Below are 22,742 nucleotides of genomic sequence, written 5' to 3'. Positions count from 1 at the left end.
GCTCAACTCACCCACGGTGGCAACATGTCAAAGAAGAAAGGCTGGAAAACCACTGCAAAGGAGTCCTGGTCACTGAACCTGCTGGAGGCCAGGAGGTTTTCCCAGGCTACCTGAGGAAGGGAGTGGAGAGTGTGTTTCCAGGGCTCAAGCCGGCAGGAGCTGCCCTAGGCCCTGGCTCAGAATCACCACCATGCTCTGTGCACAATCACCTGCTGTTCAAAGCTCTCCCTTGCCTCACACTTTAGAGCTCTGAGGTTGAGTTCTCACTTGGCTCTGAAGCCCTAGCATCCAGGAATGCCAGAGACAGATCTGGAGAGAATTTTCTGGAAGCTCGAGCAATACACCGCAGCCCAGCAGGCCACTGGAGCCCCACACTGTCTTCAGGGGCTGAGTCTGCAGAGGCATATGCCATGAACCACTCAAAAAGTGCTGTCATTTCCAGAGTGAAAGAAGTGTCACACAACTTCACTCACAACTTCCTTCTTAAACACAAATTGTCATGTTAACCTGTATCACTTGGCTTTGAGCCATTAGCCAATGAGGACAATGGCTTTCATTGGACCATCCACACCCTGCTGGGGTTTCTTGTGTCCACTAGAATGCACAACTTCAGGATCCCTGGCTTGGCTTTGGGCTGCAATCGGGTACAGGCAACTCCTAGGTAAAACCAGCTCACCAACCACAGATATGGCACTACAAGAGTAATGATGACAAAGAGCATTTCAGGATGAATGCACAAACTCTTCACTATCTGTTGCCTAGAGTATCAGCATGGCCCCATATTACACACAGAAATATGGACTCATCAAGGGCAAGTTAACCAAGAGTAGCCTTTTGGTTCCTGACTCAGTACTGAATTCAGATGGATAAGTCTTATTTGAGAAAACTTAACACTATCCCCACTATCTCTACTCTCCGCAATGCCTCCCCCATTCTCCATAACATCTCCCCCTCAATCCCACAATGAGCCAGCATCCCAGGCTCCCAGAGACGCCTCACCTGATAGGACCACCTTGTGATGACCTTGGCCAGCTTTGAGGTCTCCCCTGAGCAGCTGCAGGACTCTGGTGCGGAGCTACTGCAGGTCAAAATGAGCCAGCAATGAGAGAGCTAGAGGTGGGGGTGGGGAGCTTCCAGGCTGCCTCCAGCAGGAAGAGGGACTGGTGGGGCCTGGGAGTCAATTAGGGAGTTGGGAGGGAGCCTGAGAGTGCAGGAGAAAAGGCCAAGGCAAATGGGAGGATGGAGGATAGAGTGAAGAGGCACCCCTAAGAGCACTTGTCTCTGAGGGCAGAGATGGGCTGTGGAGATGTCTTTCTCTCCCTCAACCTCCTGGGATGCCTCCTACCCTCACTTACTCAGACACCCACCTCCCATCCTTCCCTCTACATACTATTCCTTTCACCTTCCTTCTCTTCAAAACCTCCCTTCCCAAGGTTCCATCCCTCTCTCCTGTCTCAGCTGTCCTTGCCCTGACTTTTCCTACATGAACTCTTTTCCAAGTTCAAATCCAGGCTTCTTAGGATATAGACCCAAAAAGTTTAAATTCTATGAAAAATTTTAGAACCATATGGGAATCAAGTTCTGAGAAGTTAAAATACCTGTAATCTACTTTAAAAAAAAAAATGAGTTCCCAGAAGAAACATTTCTTGGCTTAGAGATATTTTCAAACCTGTTTTTTAAACTCTCAAATCATTCTGGCAGGGGAAGGGCCTCTGTCATTGCATCAACCAGACTGAATACTTCATCCTGTAACTCAGTCCTCAAAACAATACTTGGTAGTGGGCCCTGGTCATCATGATTCTGCCACTCACTAGTGTGTGAACTCACACATGCTACGGGCCTCTTCCACCTCCATGCTTCAGGCTTCTTTGTGGGATTAATGCACATGGAGTATCCGTGTGCAATGCCTGGCCCATGGCAGTCACACAGCAGGTGCTGGTCCTATTCTATTTCCCATTTTACCTGAGCCCAGATCCTTGATGCCAGTGAGACATGGCTGCAACCTCGGAGAGATCCACCAGATTCACAAATGCTTTGGGGACCTAGATGTGCACAAGGGATAGGAAGGTGTGGGCATTGTTAAGTCACCATGACTCCTCAAGGACACTTTGAAATCCTAGTGTGGGCCTGGTTTGGGGTCTGGTGGAGCACAGGAACCACCCCTTGGTCAAACAGGTAAACTCCTTTGGAGGTGTTTGGTTGAGATTGGCTCAAAGCTGCCACCCCTGCTGTTGTGCATCATGGAAACGTGACTCTTGCCTTCCTTGTGGTGGGCAGGGCACCACCAATTAGAGTATCAATGAGAGTGATGGGATCCAGGGAGCACAGGGAAAAGTAAGAGCCACAGTGATAGCCTTGGGCTGTCAGAACCTGAGGTTTTACTAGGCATGGTGGTTCACACCTGTAATCCCAGCTACTTAGAAGGCAGAGATCTGGAGGATCACGTGGCTCCAGGTTGGGCAAAAAGTTAGCAAGACTCCATCTATCCAATAGCAGGGCACAATAGCACATGCCTGTCATTTCAGTTTCACAGGAGGTATAAATAAGAGAATTGTGCTCTCAGCCATCCCAAGCAACAATGCTAGACCATATTAAAAAAAAAAAAAAAAAAGCCAAAGCAAAAAGAAGGCTCAAGTGGTAGAGTGTCTGCCTGGTAAGTGTAAGGCCCCAAGTTCAAGCTGTGTACTACAAAAACAACAACAACAAAAAACACTGTGATTTTACCTAGGTCATTCTAGAAAGAGAATGAAGGGTCTTAAGCCCTCTGGCTGTTACTGCCCCAGACTTGGACAGAGAGAGTGGCCTCTAGAAAGAGCAGCACCATCTGTCCCCGTGGAGGAACCGAGCCTCTCTCAGAGAGTAGAGTACTCTATCAGGATAGAGCTTTGTCATTTCAGAGGGCAGAAGATGGGGTCCTCAGAGCTTTCCCTGTCCTGAGGGTCTTGCTCTCTCCCTCACAGAAGGCCATTTTCCCCACCCTGGCAGAGGCCACTTGAGAGTGAACAAGAACCTGCCCTATCAGCCGTCAGAAGGGTTGCGGGAGGCTCCACAGGAAGATTGCATGGGGCTGGGGAGCCGGAGCCTCACCTCCTGGTGCAGGTAGTCCAGTGTCTCGGCCAGCTTGTCCATGCTGCTCGAGTGCTTTTTCTGTAAGAGGAGAACTGGGCTGAGTAAGGGTGGAACATGAGGCCCAGGATGCCGGCTCCATCAGAGGGACACCTGGTTCCCCACAACCAGTATGTAGTTCCTACCCCTCCCTCATCTCGTTTCCTGTTGTGTTTTCAGTCCATTCTCTGACTTCCCCAATCCATCACCCACCAGAAGAAAAACCAATCCCTTCCCCAAGGAAGTTCAATGGAAAGGGCAAACCGAAGGTTAGAGCAAGGTCAGAAACATCTGGTGCAGTTCCGATGCTCGCACTGAGGTTGGGAGACATACTCCCAAGGGCTAATGGAATTACTTTCATCTGAAAACAATCAGGTCTAAGGCGAGACACAACCAACCCTGGATTCAAGGTCCCAGATGGGCCTTCAACGCTTGGGTCCACAGAAGACCAAAAATCGTTTGTTCTCCCTCATAGGCGGGCTTTAGATCAAGGGCAAATTCAACAAGGGGAGTGGACTTTGATCACATGATGAGGCGAGAGCACACAAGGGAGGTATGAGGATAGGTAGGTAACACCCCCCCAAAAAAAAAGATAGCATTTGATGTCTTCAATGCAAAGGAACTAATGCAGAAACTTTAAAGCAACAGAGGCTAATAGGAGAAGGGGACTAGGAAGTAGAGAAAAGGTTAGCTAGAGAAGAATCAACTTAGAAAGTAACACACATGTACATGGAAGCAAAACTAGGAATCTCCCTATATGCTATCCTTACCTCAACTAGCAAAAAACCCCTGGTTCTCCTTATTAATGTTTATACTCTCTCTTCAACACAATTAGAGATAAGGGCAGAACAGTATCTGCTTGGAAGCGAGGGGGTGGGGACAAGCGGGAGGGGGTGGGGGGCGGGGGAAGGGCGGAGTAATGACCCAATCGCATGCACATATGAATAAAGGAAATTAAAAAAAAAAAGAGGAAAAAAAATGCTTGGGTCCAGAAGTATTTCAGATGTCAGAGCTTCTTAGATTTTGGAATATTTACGTAGACTTTAACAATTGAGCGTCCGTAATTCAAAATCTGAAATGCTCAAACATCTTAGACTTTGGATTTCATATCATGAATGTTCGATGTGTACTATTTGTCAGCCCTCTCTTTGCCACATTTGTTCAGAGTAAGAGAAAAGTTCCAGAGAGAGGATGAAAGGACCCCATCTCCCAAGTATGTACACACATCTGCTACCCAGTCAGCCCACAGCCTCCCTTCCTTGCAGGTAATGAAAATAAGCAAGTGTGAGCCCCATGAAATTCGACCCTGCTTGACCTTTTCAATGTAAAATAAATAAATGAACTCTGTAAGATATATTGCTAAGCTGCCTGCAGACTGGCTGTCCCCTGAAGCGACAGGAAGACAAGGAAGGCCAGGGAGCTGCTCTGTTTCCTGGGGGACACACACAGGTCTCTGCAGACAGCTGTCAATCACCATGCAAGTAATGTGCAGAGGGCAGCCGAGAGCACAGGGCACACAGCGTGGGAGTCAATGCTGTGTCCTTGTCTCGCCGCTATTCACTCCTGCTTTAGAGTGAGGCTGGGCTCTGGGAGACCAGTCCAGCCAGGTCTGTTGCGATGGCCAGGGATAAAGCCTTCTATCTGATTCTCTTCCATCTGAGTCTCTCATTGAGTGTGGTATTGAACAGCACACTTCCCTTCCTCTGCAGAGCCCTGGGAACTCAGTTTAGAATCATCCTTGCTGCCCATCTGTACCAGATTCAGGACATTCATCTTTGGGGAAGGGGACGCCCAGCTTGGATGTCCCCTGAGTGTGAATCTTGCAGGTTTATGGCTGTAGAAGGAATCTGAGCTCACCCAGCCATTCCAGGCACCGAATGGTTGTTACTAGGACCACCAGCTGTCTGTTTCTTAGAGGAAGTTTCTATAAACTATCCCTCTTCTGTAATATCATACCTAATATAAGCTCTTCCTTGAGCTCAAAGTCAGGAAAAACCTTATTTCTCCCAATGAACTTATATACTTCCATTTATATCTTTTGAGCCCAGCTTCCAAAGAATGTCTATCATCAAACTTGTGCCTGAGGCCAGACTTTAACCCTTTCTAATAAGTTATTTCCTTGGGATTTCTTCCAAAGAAGATCATTATGGAGTCAAAAGACAGAACACGTTTAAGTTTCCTGAATCATGTTGCCAACGAGGCCTCCAAAACCCTGACACCTGTTTCCAACGGCGTCCGCAATGTGTTTTCTTGTCATGTCATCAGCCATTTTTCCTTCATTTGTTTCTCTTCTGATTTTTTATTCTACTCATGAATACAACTAGACTTTAGGGAGTAGCAAGCAAGCACTCCAGTGTCACTGCTATGAGCCAGGTCACCATTTACCTCTGAAGATGACACATTGCTTCTGCATAGAGGAGAGTGGTGATTTCATTCTTAGGACTTTGGTCTTAAGAAACCCCTAAAGAATAAATGGGGAAAACAACCCTTGTTCACTTCTCACTAAAGCAGCCTAAAGTTCTCAGGAGAAGAAAATTCGAAGTCCTAGGGCTGGGCCATAGTTTAACATGTTTCCTTAAAGGTAAAAACTCTTTTTCTCATATGAACTTTCAGACAATGCTCAGCATGAGACAGGTAAAGGCAGAATTTTACTGTGAGGTCAAGTTGAGGCCTGGAGCACACCTGTGCAACCTTTGCCCTTGAAGGTTACTGCCAGTGGACCCTGGGACGCTGAAGAGCACATTGTGACAATGAGTGACGGAGACATACCATTGGAAACATGTTTTGAGGATTACAAAACTGCAGAGAGAGAACTTCTCCACTGGGGTTGCTGAGCTATATCACGGAAATAGCTTGAAGGTGGAGCCAGGGCCAGAGGCAGAGGCAGCAAGGGTGTTGAGACTTCGGAAGTGTTAAGGGAGGGGCTGTAGACTCCAACCAAGGAGGCCAAGACAGGCAGACCCAGAAGCCAGGAGGCCCATGGAGGGAAATAGAAGGAAAGTGGCATGGGGCTCGGTTGAGATTTCAAAGCTTTACTGGTCTTTGTGCAAAAGGAAAGTCAATACAGGAGGAGAAAAATGCAGCAAAGAGAGAATTTGAGCTGGGGATGTAGCTTATTGGTAGAGTGTTTGCCTAGCATGTACTAGGCCCTGAGTTTGAGCTCCAGTACTGCACAAAGCCAGGAGTAGGGGTGTTGAGTGGATACTGGCAAGCATTGCTACAACAAGCTAAATTCCAAATTTATGGAGATGTAGTAAGTGGCTTATAATACTTTAGAACTTAAGAGTGAGACATGATTACTTTATATGTTTGCAAGCAATTCAAAGTGTGAGCTTCTAAGTGTGAATAAACTCATTCCTTGTGTATCAACATGACTAGATCTTTAGGGAGTTTCACATACTGACAGAAGCAATTAAGTTTGTCACCAAGTGTTGGGACTGTTCTAGAGATCGGTGCTCTTGGACATTGGTAGGAATGTAAATTAGTTGAGCTGCTTTTTGCAGGGCAATTAGGCAGACCCTATTAAAACTTAAATGCCTAGCCAGGTATTGTAGAGCACATCTATAATCCCAGCACTCAGGAAGCTGAGACAGGAGGATCTCGAGTTTGAGGTCAGTCTGGGCTACACAGAGACCCTGTTTCAAAAAAGAAAAGAAATGAAAAAAACAAAAAACCTTGAATTGCACATATCTGAGGGCTGGCAATTCTATGTTTAAAAGTCTATTCTAGACACTTCTCTTCAAACTATTTTGCTCATGACTCACAGTATGAGATGTGCTTCACATCACAATCCAGTACACATATCCATATAGAAACGAAGCTATCATTGCTTTACCTCATGCAATGAACTAAAATGTTTTATAGCTTATTCCATTTGCTGTCTTTCTTTCCTTCTTTCTTTCTTCCCTGTGTGAGAAATAACTAAAGCAAGAAAGGGCTGTGGGCATGGTTCAAGTGGTAGAGAGCCTGTCTACCAAGTACAAGGCTGAGTTCAAACCCAGTACTGTCCCCCCAAATAATAATAATAATAATAATAATAACAAATGCTGGTGAGGATACGGAGAAAAGGGAACTCATACACTATTGGTGTGAGTGTAAATTAGAACAGCAATTGTTAAAGAACATTATGGAGTTCCTCAAAACACTAAAACTAGGTCTACCATGTGATCCAACTATCCCACATCTGTGTATCCAAAAAGGTAAAATTAGTATGCCAAAGATAGACTTACTCATCCAAATTTATTGTGGCACTAATCACAATAGCTAAGATATTGAACATCAACAGATAAAAGGATAAAGGAAATGTGGCATATACAAAATGGAGCATTATTTTTGTGTATATGCTTATCTTTTGGATCTGTCTTCCATGTATGAGAGAAAACATGCGGCCTTTGTCTTTCTGAGCCTGGCTTACTTCACTTAACATGATGTCCTCCAATTGTATCCATTTACCTTCAAGCCATATGCCTTATGGCTGAGTAAAACTCCATTGTGTATATTTACCACAATTTCTTGATCCATTCCATACACAAAAATAAGCATATTCATATACAAACTCATTTTAGAACATGTTAGTAATAGTGGAACTACCCTATGGAATTTGGGGAAAGAGGGAAAAGAAAAGAGAACTATAGAGCATCAGTAATATCGTAAAACACAACATCTGTGAAGGTAGAAGACATAAGGATGTGTACTGAAAGTGGTAGAAAAGGGGGAGGGTGGGAGGTAAAGTGGTTAGGGAGAGTAATGGAAGGAGTTGAACAGACCAAAATAAAGTACACCCACAGTGGGGATACATAGAAAACCCCTTTGAACATCAACCTAAATATTAAATATTAATAATGAAAGATGGGACTGTAAAATAGGTACAGTGGGGGGGGGAAGGTACTAGTGAAAGAGAAGGGTGAATGAGGGACCTTAAGGGAGGCTGTATGATTGAAGGACTACAGACATTTATATGAAATAGGACAAAGAAACCTCTTGCAATTGCTTTAAGTGGGTTGAGGAAGAGGTTGAGAGGGAGAGATGATGGGGGTGATCTTACCAAAGTACAACATAAGCCTAATTGGAATTGTCACTATGAATCACCCTGTTTAATGAATATATCCTAATAAAAATTTCATAATAAAAAAAGAAAAGAAAATGGAGTATTATTCAGTCATAAAGAATGAAAACTTGTCACTTGCAGCAAAATGTATGGAACTGGAGGACATTGTGTTAAGTAAAATAAACAAAACAGATAAAGATAAGTCTGCTGTCTCTCATTTGTGAAAAGTAAAAAAAGAAATTGACCTGAGTGAACGTAGTAGCGATACTAGGAATTGGGAGGGGTGTGAGGGATGCATAGAAGACAGGGTAAGAAAAGGGTGGTTGGATTTGATCAGTGCACCACATGCCTACACAGAAATGTCATATGAACCCCATTAGTATATATAACTAATGAATGTTAATAAAGTATAGAATTAAAAGTATAATAAAGTATAGAATTAAATTTTTTAACTTTTAATTAAAAGTTAAAAAAGGGGAGAGGTTGGAAAGAAAAAGAGGGAAAGGATTAAGGTAGGAGTCAAAGTATATATTAACTTTAACTATAATCTTTTAGCTTTTTAAAAAGAAAAGCATTTGTATATTGCTTGTGGAACTGCAAATTAATAAAAATGAATAATGCATGCATGGAATACATGTACCCAGGAATGTGTCATGTATTCCAGGGTTCTTAGAGGGACAAATACATTAAGTGCAAGAATTCATGTGGAAATGTTTCATTGCAAGTTTGAGTGTACAGAAGAAATTAAGCATGCATGAGTGCACCTTGCACATGACGCTAGCACAAATAAACTCATCGTACATGCAATCACATGTGTCTACATATAAGAAGAGGGTGATTTTATATATGACTATGACAATGTATGGGTGGATAGATAAATGGATAATTGATATATATCCACTTATTTAAGCAATGTTTAAATGCCTATGTAACTACTTCAATGCCTGAATGCATAAATTCATGAATTAATGTTAACATGCGTAATGACTCAAAAAAGGGGAGGGGCAGAGAACACACAGGGCATGCAAATTTTACATGGCCTTGACAAGATCAGAAACCTTCACTATCTACATGCTGCACACACAGGAGATCTGCAGAATGCTGGTGGACCACAGCTGGTCAGGGAAGGGGCTTTCCACTACATTGTCCCACCTCACTAAAGGAAGGGGAGTTTTGATGGTGGGCCAGGGATCAGTGAGAGCATGTGCCATTTGGAGGGAGGCAAAAGTGTATGTCACAGGAGAGGCAAAACTAAAGAAACTGCCCATGCCTGTGCCATTGTCTGACAGAGGTTCCGGAGGGTGGCTGAGAGGACAGTGGGCAGGCCATGGGACTGTCATACATGGAAAGACAGCTTGGTGGCAGCCAGGCTTCAGACTCCTGAAGAAAGGTCTGTGCCATTATGTCAACATGGTCTAGGTTTCTCATCTGCCCTTTATCTTTCAACTGATGGGAACCTGTTGGTCTTCAATACGGACTTAAATCAAAATCGCTACCTGTTACATGGCCCGTGGCCTGTACCTAGGGAAGCAAGGAGCCTGGAAGATAAAGTCCACAGTTTCCTTTAGGTAAACAGCAGCCTTCCCATTACAACAAGAACTCGTTAACCAGGGGGTGATAAAAGAGTATGCACCTTTTATTTCTGAAATTCAGCACCTACATAGTCAGGATTAAGAGAGGCAAAGTGTTTTTAGCTACGTAGGAAGCTGACTCGCCTCAGCTGCAAATGACTATGGACTGGTGGAGTGGTTCAAATGGTAGAGCACCTGCCTAACAAGCATGAAGCCTTGAGTTCAAACCCCTGTACTACTCCCACCAAAAAAATTCCCTTTCTTGATATGAGTAAAAATTCCCTGTTTCCTGTGATGGTTATGAATGCACAATATCACAAATGTATGGAATACCACTGAGCTGTAACCTTGAAAATAGCTAAATGGTCAATTTTATGTTAAGTGATTTTTTTTACCACAATAAAAAAATTGGAAGGGGAGGTGTGACTCAAGTTGTACAGCACCTGCCTAACAAGTGGAAAGCCCTGTGTTCAAACCCTAGTACTGCTGAAAGAGAGAGAGAGAGAGAGAGAGAGAAGGAAACAAAGAAAAAGAGAGGAGAAAGGAGAGAGAATGAAAGAGAAGAAAGAATGAGAAAAAGAGAAAAGGAAGGAAGGAAGAAAGAAAGGAAGGAAGGAAGGGTGGAAGGAAAGTAGATCCATTCATTTATCCATCCATCCATCCACACATACACTCACACACCCATCTGCCCTAATTTTGAAATAGGTCATCGCAGCTCCAGGCCAGCAGGTAGGGATCGGGCAAGTTGAACTCACTCTTCCCCTCCCCAGCATTTGCAATCTTTAACCTCCCAGCCTGCACTTCACCTGTTGAGCGGAAGGACACAGGTAACACAGGCTTGCATTACTGAAGAACACGTTGATGAGTTTCCAGTCATGGTGAAAGTCAAGTTGCTAAACAGTAATCACATGAAAGAGATTCAAGTAAGACCTTAAGTAAAAAACTATCATTTCATGTCTTTTAATTTCATACACTCACCCCTTATGGTCACATCATGAGTTTTTTGTCAAAAGAAGCATACAGTGAAATAACTGTTCTAGAAGGCAAATTGCCAAAACACACTTTTCAAAAGTGCATACCTTTGTTCCAGCAATTAGTTCCCAGAATGTATTTGAAGGAAATAAGGTACATGAAAGATTTAGCTACAATGGCACCTTGTTCATAAGAATGAAAACTAAGAAACAACATAAATATCTAAAATGGGGATTGCTGTATAAATGAGGGAATACTCAGAAGATGACACACTGTGTAGCTATTAAGATGATACCAGAAAATATAATTACTGTCATGGGAAATAAGATATTGAGAAAGGTAGGTTATAAAAAGTATCTATATCCCGTAATATCCCCATTTTTATAAAAATAAATACAGTTATACATACTAACAAAAAATATGGAAGGGAATACAAACCATGTTAGAACAGTAATTATCTTTGGGTATTAGGTTTTAATATTCTTTTAGTTTGCCTGTGTTTTCTGATTTTTCTATATTGACTGTATGTGACTTATGCAATAAAAAACAAACTTTTGTTTTTTGAGGCATCACACTGTGCTTGAGGAACACTCTGCTGTGAATTACACTCTTTAGATTTTAGCTCTAACTGGCTGTGGGAACTTGAACTAGTCACTTGACTTCCTAGAAGTTCAGTTACCTCGTCTTTTGGCATGTGCTCTACCACTTGAGACACACACCCAATCTTCATTTTTAAAAATTACAGAGTTAGATTCAGGACCTCCCAGCTATTTTCCAAAATAACAATAAGCTTATTATTATTCCAGAAATTCTGTAATTCTGCTAAAGAGAACTCAAGACTTCATGGTACAAATCCTGCATTGGCTACTGTCCCTGTATAACTTGGAGTGGCCTCCACTTTAATTCCTGAACTTTGTCACAGCTGGCCGAGACAGTAGCTTCCCTTGGCTTCAGGGGTCCAGGCTCAGTGCTTGTTTAGAGCCAGTTTGGTGCAAGGTTTGATTTGAAACTTGCCCCTTAGGACAGGAGTAAGATCAGAGGATGCTTACTACAAACTGAAAATGAGTTATTGAACAAAAGGCACCTGAACTGTTAGGGGAGAGGATAACAAGGTATCCAGTATGTATGTTACAGAAGCTTCCGGCCCAAGAACTAAAATTAATTAACATTAATTAATATGTTAATAATAACAGCAATCACCTCTACAATGACCATGACAACTAAAGACTTTTCCTGAGCACTGACTCTGTGCAGGCACATCTAATACCTCATTTAATCTTCCATAAACCCTACGCAGCAGTCTCTTTCATTATCCCCATTTCATAAATAGGGAAACTGAGGCCAAGGGAAGTTGAGTGCCTTACTCAGCATCACATTACTATAGCTAGAAGGTAAAAGGATTTACACTCAAGCCAGCCTCCCTTGGGAACCCTATCACCTCTCTATGTGAGAAGTCATTTGTCCATCTGCTGACTTTACACAGCACACACAGAAAACGATTCAGAACAGAGGAGTTGGTCTTTTTCTCTAGTGATCACAGTGTAAAGGTCATTTTGAAGATCCCAGGCCACATGATACTGTGCTCATGACAAGATGGTATAGGAGCCATTGTCACTCACTATGTTTGATCTGATTGCCTTGCAGCAAACATAGGCAGCCCAAACACACCAGAGTTAGATGGACTCTTACCGGGTTCTCTTTCAAACTTCTCACCAATTCTTCAGCCTGACTCCTTAAGTCTCTGTGCACAGGGATGGAAACAGAGAGACAAGTCAGTAAATTTTACTTACCAATCCAGATCCAGTCTCTGAGCCCAAGGCTACCCTGGACCACAGTGGCTTCTGAAGGACAGACACTGATCTGATTATTAGAATGTGACCCAGCAAGGTAGACTGAAAGCAACATGGGAAGGACTTAATGAAGATCTCGATTTTTAAATCTCTTTGGCCTTTGCCAGCCTCCCAGGCCTCCCACTTGCATGCCCAAGACCAGCAGGAATACACAACCTGGAGAGGCCAGAAGGGGTTTACTTACCCAGTATCATCATAGGGTACCACATTCTTCCCAGGAAGACACATGGGGCTTAGGACAGCAGGGTTGAATTGTCTGATAATGTCTGAAAGGACTAAAGAGAAATCTGGAGGTCACCTCTAAATGCTATTTTAACCTAGGGGAACAGGCCAGAGTCACTGCCCCGATGGCAAGGCACAGCCTTCACATCCTGCCTTGGGCTGTGAGGCCACCTCTGCAGCAGGCCCCAGAAGTGAACAAAGCTGAAGATCCCAGGCCAAGCGCCCTCTATGCATTCTCTCATTCACTCCTCAGGAACAAACACACAGCAACACGATTTCAAATGAGACAGAGACACCAAGCAAATCACCCAAGGACTCCCAGCTGACAGAGGATGCTGGGCCTTGAACCAGAGCTCTGGGGTGCCAAAGCCTTTAGCTGTCTGGGTTGCCTTCCACTCCCCCTCCCTCCTCCTGAGAGTGACAGCTGGGCGGGAAAGCTCTGGGGAACACACAGAGAACACATCCCAGAGCTGACAGCCAGAGGACCGCTAAAAATAGTGCTGTCAGGAGCAGTTAAGTTGTGTCTTGCTCCCGAGAGAGGAGAGGGCAGAGTGGGGAGTGTGTCATGGAGGAAATGCCTCCACCCTCTTCCCCATCTCCTTTTCTTTTTGTCCCCACCCAGAAGTGCCTCAGGGCTTTGCAGGAGCAGGGTCCCCATAAGAGTAGCTGACTCTGTGCAGGCAGCAGTCAGGGACAGGGTGGGAGAGCCAGGCTAGAAATCAGGAGACTGACCACTTGGCTTTGTGACCTTAGGCTGCCACCTAACTCATGTAGGATTCAGTTTTCTCCATTCTTAACCCTTTCTCACCCCCGACCAGCTTGTAGAAGGAGCTCATGCCTGCATGTGGGGAAACAGAAAGCTGTGAGCCCAATTCAATATGACAAGGACAGTAGGAATGTGTATATGGAGAGCACAGTCCCTTGGGTGAGGACAGCCTGTAGGGACCAATGACAAAACACAAATGTCTGTTAATTAATTCTTTGAAAGAAAGCTGCTTTCAAAATCAAAGGTATTTGTATCATACAGCTTCTTTGCAGTCAAGCTCAGCCTTAGACCTTTTTACCTAAATTTGCAGGTCATTTTGTCTGCTCTGTTCCTGGTCTATCCTCACTGCCTACCTAGGGGCTTCCTGGTAGCAGTGAGGTCAGAACAAAATACACAAGGAATGGTGATGCACACCTCTCATCCCGGCACTTGGGAAGCTGAGGTAGGAGGATTGAGAGTATGAGGCCAGTCTGGGCTTCATAGTGAAACCCCGTCTCAAAAACAAAGCTACAACAAAAAGAACCAAAGGCAAGGCTGCAGGGCTGGACCACCTGGGTTCCCAGGAATCTGCTACTTACTGAACACATATACTTAGAAAAGTCTATTTACTTCCCCAACACTCAGCTTTCTCATCTGTAAAATGGGCTTGGTGGGCTAGACTTGGAGGTCTCTAAGGTGCTGAAGAGCTCCACAGTTCTGGTACTACAAGACAGTGGGGTGGGCTGAGCCCGGGCCAACCCACTGTGCACTGTTCAGACCTGGATATCTCCCGGAGCACTTTCTGCTGGGAAAACTGATTGCTCCTTTTGCTGCCAGCCATGGGGCACAGTCCTCCTTCCCCTCTCTTCCCTTTCACTCTCCTTTCCTTCCTTCAGGTATGCTGGGGTCACGGAAGCTGCAGAGGAGTCCTCTGATAGCTCTAGTACCAAATCAGCCCTCCATGCCTCCTCTGCTGCCCCTCTGGCTAGCTGGGATTCCTGGTCACTGCGTGCTGAAAGAAGGGCACTCAGGCTGGGCAGAGGGTGAGTGAGGGGGGAATAGAAGCAAAGTAAGAAATCAGGTAAAGTGGAAGTCACATTGGTGGCCTCATCCCATCTTCCTAGACATCCCCAGTAATTCTGTTTCCTTTCTTTTCTTCTACTATGCAAAGATAAAGAAAGCCAGGCCTAGGTACAGCTGTGACAGCCACCAAGTCAGTGATTGGTCTCCTCTTTTGGAGGAGACTCTTTTCTAGGAGACCCTCCTCTCACTATAGCCACTGACATGCCCTCACCTGTCAGTCAGGTGATAGGAGGACTGGACAGGAGGCCTCAACCTTCCTGCTGGGTTGTGAATTCAGAAGGAGAGCCTGTTTATTCTGGTCCTTTCCAAGAGCCTAGTATTTCATAGGCTCTTCAATGTCAATTCCTGGGTTGGACTGACAAGGCACCAGTCACCTTACTTGTTCATTACTTCAGCAGAGATCGGCTCAGTCAAGCATTTGCCTCACTGCCTGTGTCTTCTCCCTCCAATTACACAGTGAAAGGTGGTTTCCCTTGTTGCTGATTTATGGGCACCAGGCATAGAAGACTCTACCTTTCTGCCAGGCTAACTTAGCAGGTGTTACGGCACTTGAGTTTTAGGATGACTTAATTAGAGATCTCTGGTATTAAATGAAGAAACCTAGGTTATAGATAGTATAGTCATAAACACATTTGCATGTAAAAAGGCCAAAATATTAACCATAATTATCTCTGAATAGTGGGATTACAGTTGATTTATTTTCTTTTCTATTGCAAGTGAGGGAGATTTTACCAAATGACATAGACTATAAATTAGACCTGAGTCCACTTTGGGGCAAAAGGGGTGAACAAGGACATTTTCTCAGATGAAGTGCCATGAGGCCAGCCCTGAGGTCCTGGGGAAGAAGGAACCACAAGACTCTGACCAAACCACCCCTGCCTAATCAGCCCCTAGTCCCTCTCCCATGTCCCTTTATCTTAACCCAATGCCTCTTGGCTTCTCTTTGTCCAGAGATCAATGGAACATTTCTCACGCCCTCCTTTCAGGGCACGTGACCTTACATGCTCTGGCTCCCTTATCTCCCCTCTCAGAGTTCCTTCTCCTTTCCCAGGCTCTGGTGATAAGTGGCCAATAAAGGACATCTTCTGTTGTCTGCACACTTCTGTGTGCTACTGTGTCTGAAAGATGGGGACAATCTGAAATCTGGTCATGAAAACCAGGACTCACCTGTTATCACTCCCATGCACACCTGCTGCGTCCTGTTCTTGGTCCTACAAGTAGAAGGGAAGTATTCAAGTGCAAGATGATACCAATGACTGACCAGAACTCTTTCTCTTGGCTGCTGTGGGCTACTTCATTACATGCTTTGGCCCAGCCTTGCTCTGGCCCTGGGATTATTCTTACTGGAGTGACTACGTCAAAGGCGACATGGGTCAAAGAACTCCCTCTGGACCTATCTACCCAGTTCTCTAGTCTGGTCCAAAGCTGCCCCCAGTGTAAAATGACCCTGGTCCAAACCCTGCACAGTTTCCCAAGAGCAGAGCAAGAGGGACTGGGGACAGGAATTCGATCTTTTGGGGCTCCTCCTACTTCTCATCCCTGACTCACCCAGTGGAGCTACCAGGAGCCACAGGCCCTAGAAGTGCTGGTCCTGGTCTCTGCAGCTAGGAGAGCTTTAGCAAGGCCCCTAAACTCTCTGGCCCTACTTTTCCCCATCAATCAAGCAAGGAGATCAGATTAGAGAGAGTCTGGGGCACCCTTCTGCTTGCTCTGTGTTCCAGGACAGGTAGGTACCTTTCAGGCGTCTCCTGGTTGACAGTCTCAGAATCTAGAGGCTGGAAGAGACAGTGGATGTGAACAAGCCAGCTCATCATGTGACCCCAGGCACCCCTCCCACCAGTAAGAAGGAACCTTTGGATCCAGAGAAGGACTGAGCCCACCCTGTTCACTGCAAGGAGGGTAGGGAAACATGTCTGGCTTCCCCAGCAGTTTGTTAGGCCTCTAAGCCGTAGAAGTGGTGACTATTTTTCTCAGAGCTTAGACTTAAACACTTTATAAACTCACATTTTCTACAGAGAGTAAAAAAATTGTTGTTTTGGCGATCCTCAATAATCTAAAAAGTACTTTGTTATCTGTCTCCCCCAACTCGAACACTAGCGCCACCCAGGCAGGAATTGTCATTTGTTTTGTACATGGCTATATTCCTTGGACCTAGAATTGTGCCTGATGTGCTGTAAAAACTCACTGAATGATTGTTGAGTAAATATTTTCTGAGTGATAAAAATAAGTTTCTGATTTTTCCCCTTGATAAAACACTGGATTACACAGGGCACTCCCTGTTGGAGGTGTTCTAATCCTAGCACTGGAGGTGAGACAGTGGTAACCAGCCCCCAGGAGTTAAGGATACTTGCAAGCTCTTATGGATACTTGGAATTGTGCCTGGGATGTAGAAAGTGCTCGGCAAATATTAGCTATTGTTGGTAGTAGAATTTTCACAGTTTCCGACACACATTCTCTCTCTCATCCTGGAAGACAGGATGCCAGGTGGTGGTGACAGGTAGACAGTTACACCCTCGTTGTCTCCACCCAGCACTGTAAAAAGCACAGCTATCCTAACCATCAACTCCAACTATGGCCAAGCCATGGAACTAGGTCACTCTAGAGCCCCTGAGGGAAGGGAGGCTAAACCTGAAATTCTTTTACATGGGACAGAATCCTTTGATTGTCAAAATAGGGACTTGGAAAATACAATGTGTGTGTGGGGGTTACTTATGGAAGGGGTGGTGAATGGAGGAGATGAAAGTGAGGAAATATGGTTAATGTGCCTCATTTACATATATGAAATAGAATGATGAAACCTCTAGCAAGTGCTTTAAGTAGGGCAGGGAGGAGGTTGGAAGGGGGAGATGGTGGGGACGGTTCTAATCAATGTATAATGTAAGCCTATTGGAAATTGTCACAATCAATCGCCCCTGTATGATGAGTATATCCTAATAAAAATGAAAAAAAAATAATAGGGACTTGGATAGGCCAATCGTTCAGGGAGAGATGACAAGTTAAACAAAAATCACAGGGAAGTGCAAGTCAAGGTCTGTAAGCATAGATGCAAGTAGATAGTGAAGCTGATCTCCTGGGTTATGGCAAGTTGCACACTCTGCACACGACCAAAGGGGGTGCTGTCCACCAGCTTGAGCTGATAGCTGCCCAAGGGACCCATGACTGCCAGATCTCATCTTTCAAGAGACCCTGGAAACAGAAACATTTATTTATAATCTCCTAAGAGGTTTAACTGTAGAAACCTAACTCTGTGGGGAGTTCCCTGCCCAGAAGGGAAGAATCTGAGAGGCCTCCAGAGAGTGGGTCACACCTGTGGGGCCCTGGAGTGTCAGCATCAATGTGCACAGATACACAGGCTCAGCAATGTCAACCTGCCATCCAGGATAGGAGGCCTCTTTTCTCATTGATTTCCATTTGCACTTTCCGTTATTCCATTGGTGAGCCTCTCCTCTCTCCATCTATGTACAGTCACACAGCTATAAAAAGAATGGAACAGAGATGGGGAAGCTCTGCCAGCCAGATGCCAACTGGGCCCAAAGCTCTTTCCTAACATTAAGTGCCCACCTCTGTACAGCAGTACCTCCTCACCCTTCTCCCTGCTGTATGAGCTTCCCCTGTTCAAACTATTCATGACTGCACAGTAAGTACACCCACTCTTCAAGCAAAGGTAAGTATGGTAGAGTCAATGCCAGCAGGGTTGAATGTTCTAGGCAAGTTCCAAAGAAATTAGTTATTGAAGAAGAAGAGGAGAGGGAACAGAGCTAGGGTCTCAGGGGTATTGGGTTGGCTGGAATAGAGGGTCAGAGCCTGGAGGAAGGGGCTGCAGTTGAGAGAGCAGAGGCTACAGATGGGTAGGGAAAGACGTGGGAGAGAAATGAAGGAGTGGAGTTGGGAGGCAGTGCCTGGGGAAAAGAGGGAGACCATCCTGGCTCATGTGTGAGAAGGGGGCTGGGCAGAGCAGGAACTGGAAGAGAAGCACTCTGCTCAGCTGGGATCATGGAGGACTGAGGGACTGCTGTGCTTTGCCAAACCCGGAGTAGGTGAGATGTGGGAGGCAAGGGCTGATGGGAGAATGCAACCTTCTCCTCTGCTCTTCCACCCTTCTCCCCAGATGCACCTTTCTCTGACATCCCTTTCTTTCCTCTCTTTTCATTGCTTCCTTTCTCCCCAACCTGACCATATAAGATATATAACTTGAACTACAAGCATATGAAAAGATGCCTTACCGCACTAATAATTAGGGAAATGCAAATCAAAGCCACAATGAGATGCCACCTTGCATTCATTAGGATGGTTACTATTAAGAACACACACTTGCACACACACAGCAAACAGAAAGTAAATTTAAGGATGTGGAGAAACTGAAGCCCTGTGAGTTGTTGGCAGGAGTGTAAAATGGTGCACACACCATGAAAAAATACAGTAGTTGGTCAAAAAAAATAGAATTATCATTTATAATCTAGCAATTCTACTTCTGAATATATTTCCTGAAGAATTGAAAGCAGGGTCTTGACGAGATATTTATACACACATGTGTATAAACACAAAATACAGAAGTGATCCAACTGTCTATTGATGGATGATGGGTAAACAGAGTGTGGCACACACCTACTGTGGAATATTAGTCACCCTTAAAAAGCAAGGTAAGTCTGGCACATGTAGATGTTATATTCAGTACAATAAGCCAGTCACGAGAAGACAAATATTGAATGATATTGAGTTTGACTAAAAGTAGTCAAACTCATAGAAACTGAAAGTGGTACAGTGGTTGCCAGGACCAGGAGAAAGAGAAAGTGAGTTATTGTTTGATGAGTGGAGAGTTTCAGTTTTGCAAGATGAAGAAGTTCTGGAGATTGGTTGCACAACAATGAGAATATACTTTTCATGACTGAACTGCACACTTAAAATAGTTAGAATGGTAGATTTTATGTATGCCTATTTACCATAATTATAAATTAAAATTTTAATTAAGATCAATGTTTTAAAAACTTATTTTATAACTATAAAGCTTGAAAGATTGCTTTAAAAATTCTGGACTATCCTTGATTCATCAATGGATTTAACTTATTAATGAGAAATTTCAAAGTTTTCCCAGCCTGACGTATAGGCAGCCATTTATTTAGGTTTTTAAAAATTCAGAACCTCCTGGATTTTGAGATTTCTTCATCTCATACAATGTTCTCTCCCCAAATGGAGCATTCTCACTAGTTACCAGGAACTAATTTGTGGTTTCACCAGTACCAAACACTGTCTCATTCCCCAAGCTGCTTTAAGTACTCACAGTTTCCGGGTTGCCAATGGCTGCCACAAGTTTAATGTCAGAAGGCCTCAGAGAGTGAACTGTGAAGACATGAACCCATGTGGCAAGGTCAGATCTATACTCCCCACAATGTAGGCTAAAGATGCCACATGGGATATGCAGAGCAGACCCCCCATCCCACAGTCCTTGAAGAGCTGCTGAGGTCAAGTCAGTTGATGTAGGAGAGAAAGGCTGAAGACCATGCAGTCACTGAGAATCCCAGGACCCATGCTGGAAAGAAGCTGAGGCCACGCTGCTACCTGGACTAGGGCTTTCCAGGCAGGTGTCCCAGGGAAGCTAAGCATGGCCACCATTTTCCCCTCTTGCCTGGCCCCATGCCTTTCTCATACTTCCCTCTACCTCATGAACCTGTATTTCTAAGCCACCATTAATAAATAAGAGGGCAACAGACTGAAACTAGAACCACATGGGTATCCAACAGTTATCTTTGGCTTGCAGAGTGCCAGAGAATAGCACTCAAAGTCTGTGAGCACACAGAGAATCAGATGCAAATTATACACATGGACGTCTACTTGACTCACTTGAGTGACCAACATTTTTCAAAATTAAGTCTCCCTAGAAACCACTGACCAAATCCTCTGGTTATGGTATAGGGCATTCATATGTAAATCTCCTGAAGATCCCATTTTCTAAGCAATATATCCAAATTCTTCATATAACAAAACAGTAAGAAAAGCAAGCTTAACTGGAAACCCTTATTAAGTCAGTGTAATGTAAATACATATAAAGCCATTGAGCACAATCAGCCACTTAAGATAAAGCAAGGAAGAAGGCCAGCTCAAGAGAGCATTCATAGCATCATAGAATTATAGGCAAGCCTAGCCTATCATAAGGAAAATGCCTAGACAGGCCACTGTTGCTACTGTATAGGAATGGGAAGTCATGTGAATGACCACCCCCAACCCATAACTCCCACAACACTGTCCACCTGCAAGGAGTCAAAATCCCTCAAGTTGTCATGTCCAGGTAGGCCATACTGGGGCCACGGGGCCATATTGGTTTTATCCCTACATGGTGTGTTGGGCTACCCTTCCATAGAATGACTGAGGTAGAAACAGTGATGTGAAGGACTGAGGATGAAGAAGAGAATTTCTGACCATATCACAGATAAGATGCTAGGCCTTTCCTGCTCAGAGCCAGCAGGCCCATACCTGACGTAGAAGGCGCATTCCATCCTAACTTCCTTGGGTTGCACGGGAATGAAAAATTCTTCAGGACCTGCAACTGAAACCAAACATCCAAAATATCAACTGCTTTGCATGGAAGTATTGCAGGTTCTGAAAACATGGTTTTGAAATGACCATGTACTTGTTCTACGTAGACTCAAAATCCAGAAGCAATAACGTCTATAGTCATGTTCTCCCAACCTCCATCTCCAGTTACCCTGGTGAAAGAGAACATATGACTGACAATGATTTTATCAGGTTCCATGTAAGGATGTCTGAGAGCAGTGGGGTGGAGAGGGAGGGCAGGTGACGAAGGAGAATAAAAGTTAGTTCTTGGGTCGATGAATACTCTGGAGATGGATAGTGGTTAAGATCGCACAATGGCCTGACTGTACTTAATACCACTGAGTTGTGCACTCACCATAGTTAAAATGTTAACTTTTATATTATGCATATTTTACCACAATAAAAATACTAATTGAGAAACTCAGTCTACCTAGACTAAAAGTTTTTTTTAAATCAATTCTAGGCTACTTTTATTTGTATTATTTACTTTCCCTTTCTTTTGATTATTTCCACAAAAGCAAGTATATGAGGCTTATGTTTATTTGCTAATAAACACTAGGTAAATTTGAAACTGGGAGACCCTTATGTCCTCCAAATTGGAGTGTCCTGAGCCTAGAGAGACAACTGGGAGTGGACGAGGGACACAGTGACCAGTGTTCAGGTCCTCAAGACCATTGGACTTCCTCAGGTGCTATTCAGAATCCAGAGTTGCTTCTGTTTCTGAGAAGAACATGGAAGACTTTGGGAAGGGAGATTGCATATTTTCTCCCCAAAATTGGAAGCAGAAGGGGGAACACTCCACTAGGGGAAAATGTATCAATAAATGAAGTACTTGACTACATCTCACAAGAAGCTAATTTCTCTTGAATGACCAATTACAGTAAGAGATTCAGCATTTACTCTCATCTCTTATCTTGTAGATATTCTGGGAAAACCTCACCCAGTTGCCATCAGATAACTCATCACATCTGCTTCAAGGTTCACAGAGATAACACACCCATTTATAATGTTTTCTGGATACTTCTGAGAACCACCCACTCAGTCGGCAGGCACGATGAGCCCCAAATTCCAAGATATATGGTTGTGCTCTGCAGGCACAACCTAGGAAAAACCACTCATATGGCCCATTCCCTCAAGGCCTTAAGGAAGGACCCACCAACCTGCACGGGAACTTGGGTTTACCCACCAGAGGGAAACCCACTCCCTCTTCACCTCCCACCAAGGCAAAGCCTCACCTCTGGCCATAGCTGCCCTTCCACTGTGCTCTTTTCAGGAGAGATATGGATTTGGGTGGTCTCTACAAAAAATAAAAAGGAAAAATAGTAAAGTATTTTATCTGGAATTAACTCTTATCCAAATTTGTGGCTTTCCTGCTCTTCCTCCCAGCCCTCTGTGCCCAGCTCAGTAATGTCCTTTTTGTTAGGAAAACCCAGATTCCATTTCTCCAGCTGTCAAAGTTTGGGGCGCTGTGCTCCCATTAATGCAATGTACTAGGGCAGAATCCCCAGGTTAAAGTGCAAAAATTTTGCCATTGAGAGGGGGCAGCAGCGCTGTGTCTTACAGAGCACCTTTAGCACAGACTGCTTATTGGTTCTTTA

General features: G+C 44.3%; 1 protein-coding gene across 7 annotated transcripts in view; it reads right to left on the bottom strand.

Annotated features, from left to right (window-relative positions):
* Plb1 (phospholipase B1) overlaps window positions 1-22,742 on the bottom strand; it is a 131,812-nt gene that overhangs the window by 83,004 nt on the left and 26,066 nt on the right. For 6 of the 7 annotated variants that reach the window (XR_012439640.1, XM_074049411.1, XM_074049408.1 and 3 more), the window contains 12 exons: window positions 22,380-22,441; window positions 21,064-21,136; window positions 19,874-19,932; window positions 16,330-16,370; window positions 15,763-15,806; window positions 12,730-12,820; window positions 12,385-12,436; window positions 10,530-10,616; window positions 3,088-3,147; window positions 1,963-2,042; window positions 1,000-1,078; window positions 12-110 (listed from right to left, as the gene is read on the bottom strand). Coding sequence is in view for 6 of the 7 variants with exons in the window: in XM_074049411.1 (XP_073905512.1) it covers window positions 12-110; window positions 1,000-1,078; window positions 1,963-2,042; window positions 3,088-3,147; window positions 10,530-10,616; window positions 12,385-12,436; window positions 12,730-12,820; window positions 15,763-15,806; window positions 16,330-16,370; window positions 19,874-19,932; window positions 21,064-21,136; window positions 22,380-22,441 (827 nt within the window). In the remaining variant the exon portion in view is untranslated. Of the gene's footprint in view, window positions 1-11; window positions 111-999; window positions 1,079-1,962; window positions 2,043-3,087; window positions 3,148-10,529; window positions 10,617-12,384; window positions 12,437-12,729; window positions 12,821-15,762; window positions 15,807-16,329; window positions 16,371-19,873; window positions 19,933-21,063; window positions 21,137-22,379; window positions 22,442-22,742 lie in introns of those variants that run through there. The other variant, XM_074049414.1, reaches the window with a different exon arrangement.

This window comes from Castor canadensis, chromosome 12, assembly GCF_047511655.1.
Source record: "Castor canadensis chromosome 12, mCasCan1.hap1v2, whole genome shotgun sequence".
NCBI classification, from domain to species: Eukaryota; Metazoa; Chordata; class Mammalia; order Rodentia; family Castoridae; genus Castor; species Castor canadensis.
The sequence above is the reverse complement of the archived record's forward strand: the minus strand, read 5'-3'. Positions and strand labels throughout refer to the sequence as shown.